Source organism: Lipotes vexillifer, unplaced genomic scaffold (genome assembly GCF_000442215.2).
Source record: "Lipotes vexillifer unplaced genomic scaffold, Lipotes_vexillifer_v1.1 scaffold382, whole genome shotgun sequence".
Classification (NCBI taxonomy): Eukaryota; Metazoa; Chordata; class Mammalia; order Artiodactyla; family Lipotidae; genus Lipotes; species Lipotes vexillifer.
In genome coordinates, this window is record NW_006780611.1 from 6,744,888 (window position 1) to 6,751,613 (window position 6,726).

The 6,726-nt window shown below is 57.4% G+C and overlaps 1 protein-coding gene across 3 annotated transcripts in view; it reads left to right on the plus strand.

The window, feature by feature from the left end:
- CYB5R3 (cytochrome b5 reductase 3) overlaps positions 1–6,726 on the plus strand; it is a 22,769-nt gene that overhangs the window by 6,793 nt on the left and 9,250 nt on the right. For 2 of the 3 annotated variants that reach the window (XM_007453945.1, XM_007453944.1), the window contains exons 2-4: positions 471–602; positions 4,022–4,094; positions 4,453–4,559. In XM_007453945.1, coding sequence (XP_007454007.1) covers positions 519–602; positions 4,022–4,094; positions 4,453–4,559 — 264 coding nt within the window. In that variant the 5' untranslated portion in view covers positions 471–518. Of the gene's footprint in view, positions 1–455; positions 603–4,021; positions 4,095–4,452; positions 4,560–6,726 lie in introns of those variants that run through there. The other variant, XM_007453946.1, reaches the window with a different exon arrangement.

The following is a 6,726-nucleotide window of genomic DNA, read 5'->3' on the forward strand; positions in this document are numbered from 1 at the left end:
CCCCCCCCCCCACCTGAAGGCAGAACCCCAGGGCTCGGGTTTGTCTGTTTGTCTATATAGAGCTAGCTCTTGACATCACTTAATAGGGCCAGGGTAATTGACTAAAGGGAGGGAGGGAGGGAGGGAGGGAGCACAGATACACAGTGCTCAAGATTAAGCACAGGTACTTGGGAACTTTATGCTGAGCTTCCTGGCAGCCAAAGTGAAAAGGGCTACATGCTCAGTTATGTAGCTTTCTTTGTCCCCATTCCTCAGGGAAAATGGAGCTTTTCCAACGACTCAGTAACACAGTGATAGGTTTCATGAGTCTGGTTTTTGTAACTTCTCCCAGCTGGCACCAAAATGGAGCTCGGTTTCCCTGAATGAACATGATGGGGAGAGGGCGTTCCTGGTAGGGGAGAGGCCCAGAGGTGTGTTTGGAGGAAGGGCAGGGGGCAGGCTGACCTCGTGGGTCTGTCCTGTCGTTTCAGTTGGGCCACGTGGTCCTCTCCCCAGTCTGGTTCCTGTATAGCCTGTTCATGAAGCTGTTCCAGCGCTCCACCCCAGCCATCACCCTCGAGAACCCGGACATCAAGTACCCGCTGCGGCTGATTGACAAGGAGGTCAGTGTGGGGCCTGAGGGGGTCGTGGGGCATGGGCACCTCTCTGTCCTTGTCAGCATCACAGCATTTCACAGGCACCTACTATGTGCTCAGGGCATGGCCCCTTGGAAGTAGGTCCCATTATCTGTCCATTTTACAGACGGGGAAAGCAAGGTATTCCCTTTCTAAGGCTACCAGTAAGCGGCAGAGGGCTTTGAACTCAGGTCTTTGCCCACAGAGCTGGTTCTTTGAACCACACTCACCATTCCCCAGAAGGTCAGAGTGGGAGGGACCCCGTAACGACTCTTGGGTCCAAGTAACCATTTAATGGCTGTGAAAACAGAGGACAAGAGAGGAGATACTGGGCTTCCCTGGTGGCGCAGTGGTTGAGAGTCCACCGGCCGATGCAGGGGACACGCGTTCGTGCCTCGGTCCGGGAAGATCCCACGTGCCGCGGAGCGGCTGGGCCCGTGAGCCGTGGCCGCTGAGCCTGCGCGTCCGGAGCCTGTGCTCCGCAACGGGAGAGGCTGCGACAGTGAGAGGCCCGCGTACCGCAAAAAAAAAAAAAAGAAAAAAAAAAGGAAAAAAAAAAAGAAAAAGAGAGGAGAAACTCAGGTCACACTGTGAGTTAGGGGAAGGACCAGGACTTAGGCCTAGGCCTCTCGGCTCCCATCCCAGTGCCCCTTCCTTAAAGATAAGGTCTCCTCCCCTCCTCCCCCGCCCGCAGGGTCACCTACTCGGGGCCCCTAGAGTCTTTTGCGTCTGTCAGATTCCCTGCTGATCTCCTGATCTCGCGATCTCGAGGGTGGGCGGGGCGGCTCCATCTGCTCCTCCCACAGGCTTGCTCCTGCCCTCCCCACTTGATGCTTTTCCTTTTCAGACCTCTGATCTTGATTTAAAACCATCCTCTCCCTCCTTTGCCCAGCCGCCCACCCTGTAAGGCTGTTTCCCTCCTTACTCTCTCTCATCAGAGCCCCTCCCATGTGCTATTTCTGGCCACCGCAGCTGCCTCAGGAGGGGTGTGACAGGGAAAACTGAGTCATGGGGCAGAGAAAGTCAGTCACTTGCCGGAAGCCTGAGTCCTGGGCTCTAGTCTGCACCTGGGCTCCGCATGAGAGCTGGGGCTCCTGTGACTGTACTTGCACCAGGATTTCATAGAAGTTGAAAACCAGAGAGAGGCAAAAAGAAAAGAAAAAGAAAAAAAAATTAGTGCTTCCCAGATGAGACCACACTTATCCTCTCAATATATCTTATACACAATTTTTTCTTACTAAAATGAAATAACAATGTTTTAAAACCTTTTCCTTTTATAAGGTTCTTTTTCTTTGTTGTTGTTTTTTAATTCCCAAAGTAATGTATGATTTATATGTGCTCGCTATAAAAATTTTACTTTTATAAAATAAAAGCACATATTTATATGTGCTCTGTTCATGAGGTGTGAACGTTCCCCTCCCCCATAACCCCTTTGCAGAGGGTCCCCTTCACGGGTCACCGTGAGCCCTTCTGGTTGTACATTCCTGTGTACATGATGTGTGGAGGTTCAGGTGTGTGTATACTTAGTTTCTCTTTTTTAATAACCTGAGTTTTTACCCAGCTGTACAATATGGACACCTTTACATGTCTAACCCAAAGCTGATTCATTATTTTTGACGACTGTCTGGTATTTTGTCACAGGATGTCACACGGTGGACCCTCCAGGCCCCTTTGATTCATCAGGAGGCACATGTGCTAGCAGTTCCCCTCCCCCATTGTAGCCTAGTGGTGGGCCAGCAGGTGGGCCTGCTCTTGATACTTTTGCCGTGGCCCAGGGAGGGGTCCCGGCTGTCGGCCCTTCCCCTTTCTGAACGGGACTGGACCAGGTGATCAGCAAGGTTGCCCACAGCTCTGAGAGTCTACTGCTCGGGTCATCACGGCCAGCACCGTGCTGAGCTCTCACACACGTTAGCCTCATGACTTTTGCTGTGCTGGGCTAGTAATCATCAGTGTCTTTCTCTCATTTCTGTTCTTCCTCCAAAAACATCTGGCACGTGGGTTTCTGACCTTGAGCCCCAGAACCAGTTGATAATCCTGGGATCCACTTGCGGGAGGCCCTGGGGCTCCGTTTGCAGCTTCAGGCCCGGACTGTGGGGCAGAGAGGCCCACTGGCCGCCAACAAGCACTGCGTCCTAAGTGGTGGCTGGGCACCGTCTCTCCTGAGATCCAGGCCACCTGCCTTGGCTCACACGCTTCAGTGATGCTTAGAGTGACGCTCTGTCCCTTTGGAGAGGTCTGGCGTCTCCCCTCCGGGTGGTAACACTGTCCGTCACTGGACCTTGCCTCGTGTGGGCGTGAACATGTGCCGGACAGCTGGCTGCCTGCCTTCCGAACGGCCACTCGACACCCACCATCCTGCTGCACCTGGTGCGGGGGAGACCTCACAGGAGCCTTCCGGAGCCCAGGTTGGAGTCCGGGCACTGGGTTCGGTTCCCAGCTCTGACACAGCTCACTGTGGGATGCTCGCCTCCCCGGCCCCAGTCGAGACTGGGCTCCTTCTTCAGCCCAGCCTCTCTCTTACGCAGCCTCTGCCCGACCCTGGAGGGGGAATGGCCTTCACCCATTGACCACACCCTGGGTGCATGCCTTGTCTTGGCCATGGCCAGCCCCAGTGACCTCCTGGGCAGCAAGGCTGCCATGCCTCCTGCCCTCTGCAGCCCAGCCACGGTCATGCTGTCCCGCTTCTCGGTGCGCGGGTTGGGGGGGCTTTTAGTGTAGTGGCTTCTAGACCCCCTCTCTTGAGTCCCAGGCCTGGGCACGGGGGACCTTGTCTCAGCTCTGCCCCACTTTGCTGGCCCAGTCCCTGAGCTGTTTCTGCCACCCCAGGAGACTTCTCAAGCTGTGGCGGAGGTGGATCCTTTCCTACTGTCCCTGGAATTTTCTGGGCTGTCTGGCAGCCTCCCTTTGGGATCTTTTTTTTTTTTTAAAGCACAGGCTCTAGGTGTGCAGGCTTCAGCAGTTGTGGCACGAGGGCTCAGTAGTTGTGGCTCGTGGGCTATAAAGCGCAGGCTCAGTAGTTGTGGCGCACGGGCTTAGTTGCTCCACGGCATGTGGAATCTTCCCAGACCAGGGCTCAAACCCGTGTCCCCTGCATTGGCAGGCGGATTCTTAACCACTGCGCCACCAGGGAAGTCCCTCCCTTTGGGATCTTGAGCTCACTCCCTGCTCCGACCACCTTGCCCTGTGACCCTGGGTGGATCACTGCCCTTCTCTGGGCCAGTGAGAGCAGAGGCACACCCAGTGTGTGCCTGACCTCTGTGCCCTTGCACACGCGTGTGCAGGTTGTATGTCCATATGTCAGTGTCACTTCTCTCAATGACACTCCAGTGCTGGGGAGGGGTGGGCACTCTGAGTCTGGGGGCCCCCTCTGCCCTGGGTGCCGTCCAGCAGCTCACGCCTTGTTGCAGGTCATCAGCCATGATACCCGCCGGTTCCGCTTTGCTCTGCCATCGCCCCAGCACATCCTGGGCCTCCCCGTCGGTGAGTGCGGCCCCAACCCAGCACACGTGGAGCCGGTGCTGGGACAGAGAGGTGGGGACTTTGCATTTCAGTTAGTGCAGGGAAGGCTTCAGGGAGGAGGTGACAGCCACCCTGGGCCTTCAAGGGTGAGCGTCAGAATAAGAGGCCAGTTGCTTCAGTGTCCCTGGCAGTGGCACGAGCACGAGCAAAGGCAAAGAGATGGGACATGATGGGAGTCCCTGGGGGTGGCGAAGGCAGCAGTGGAAGCCGAGGTCAGGCTAGGCTTTGAATGCTGGACGGGGTGCAGCGAAGTGGGCTGACGAGACCCAGGGGGCCCTGCAGGGGTAGTCAGCCCACACTCACCCCTGCTGTCCTGCAGGCCAGCACATCTACCTCTCGGCTCGAATCGATGGGAACCTAGTCATTCGGCCCTACACGCCCGTCTCCAGCGATGACGACAAGGGCTTTGTGGACCTAGTCATCAAGGTGAGGTCTTGGGGCCACAGCTGCTTGGGGCAGGGGCGACCACCTCGCAGCCAAGGCCCCACAGTCTGATCTCTGAAGGCCCTGTGCTTGCTGTGCCTGGTTTCTGAGTGAATAGCAGATCATAATTCTTAGCACAAGCCAAGCTTTGGGGTCTCGGCAGAGGGCAGGGGCTGGGCTCAGGCTGAGCATCTGCAGAAGAGGAACCAGGCAGGCCCACCAGCCCGTGGAGGGCTCACCTTCCTGCTCTCGGACTGGCGAAGCCCAGTGAGCTGGGCGCCTGCTCTTCCCCTGGGAAGCGTCCCACAGGCCCGCTGGGGGTGCAGTATGAGGAGCTCACGGGACCGTGTCCGGGAGCCGGGGTGAGGGGCTTTCTGGGGTCCATCACCGGTTGGGGGCTGGGTGTGCGCTGTGGGAAGATGTAGCCATTAGAAGCAACAGACCAGAGAGACGTAGAACAACCAGCAAGGATGTTAAAAAACAAGATGCTGAACAGAAGGAGAAATGACAACTAGAGCCCGGTACATTTTTATGGAAATTAGAAACACAGACTTTCCAGCAGTGACCCATGTTCTCTGATTACACACCCACCCAAAAGTGTGATCCAGCCCAGGCCAGTGGGCTGGGTGTTAGAAACCCTCCCTAGTCGAGGCCCAAAGTTCCACGGCCGCCCTGGCTCAGCACCCCCGGGGACCAGGCTTGCTCTCTCAACTCCACTGTGCAGGCCCCAGGGCCCCCTCACTGGACCCTTGGGTGGGGGGACAGGAGCAGAGACCCCCACTGGGCCTCAGCTTCAGCCCTGGGTCCTACAGGGTCCTGGGCTGGGCGCTGTGTCTGTGAGGGCAGGAAGGGAGCTGGCCCTGTCAGTCCTGGCTCTGGCCTGGATCTCCTCTTCGCTTGGTGTCATTTAGACCCTGTGCTGGGTGCCCAGGCCCACCCGGCCTCGGTATCTTGTCTTTGGCTGGAGAATGGACACTGAACAGGTGGTCACACAGAGGTCAGTGTTTGTTCAGGGGACAAGCACAAGAGACTGAGCACCTAGAATGGGCACCAGAGCCGGGGCAGGGGTGGGGTGATGAGAGCTGCCCCCCTGAGCAGGCAACAGTGAGGCAAGATCTGGCGGCTGAGGAGGCGGCAGCCAGGTGGAGACGGAGGAAAAGGACCTTCCAGGTGCAAAGGCCCTGAGGTCAGGAGGAGGCTTGAGGACTTGAGGGACCGAAAAGGGAGAGGTCGGCAGGGCCAGGCAGATCCTTGGAGGCCCTGGTAGTCTGGGGCTTTGTCCGGAAGGAAAGGGAAGGTGGTGAGAGTTCAAGCATCTGTTCTTGCTGAAGCCTCTCGAGCCAGATGTGGAGGAGGTGTTGGGGGGATTCAAGTAGAGATGGAATACTCACCAGGACCAGGCCCTTCCTGGCTTGGAGACCTCACCGGCCCCCTTGGCCCTGGCTAAAGGTCAGGGCCCCAGCCTGGCACGCAGTGGGCTTTGCCCACTCTCCCTCCGCTCTCCCTGCCCCGTACGCCAGACACACAGACACATCTCCTGTGCTGTAGCCGCAGGCTCTTCTCCCCACCCCATCCCCGAGGCCCCAAGCCCTATTAGACGCCCTGGCCTTTGCCCACGCTGTCCCTCCCCCACTGCCTCTCCCCCTTCTCTGCTCATCACTCCTGCTTGCCCTTCAAGGCCCAGCAGAAATGCCCCCTGGTGCAGCCATCCCAGCCCTGGAGCTCCTCCTCTGTCTGCCCATCTCTCTGTACGAGGGTTGTAGCACATCCCTTTTGCCAAAGCTGAAATCCCAAAGGGCACAGGGAAGGAAATTGTTCCAAGAGTGATGTTTTTATGGCAGCACGAAGTGGAAAGAATTGAACATCCACCAGGAGGGCCTGGTGAGCCGGCTTCCCAGAGCCTTTTACTGAGCTGACAGCCATGGGGATCTCCTGCTGGGGGGTGGGGTGGGGTGGGGGTGGTCACAGAGATGCTTCCTGGCAGAACATTATGCAGCAGGCCCTCCGGTCGCTGCCTTGGACACCAGGCTGATGCTTTGCCCTCCAAGGGGATGTTATGGGGAGGGCAGACCACTGTGGGAGATGGGACACAGACGGGTAAGTTTTGATGGGTGGAAGGGGCATCGTGTGAGAAGGCCACACACAGCCGCAGAAGACCCCAGAAGAGCGT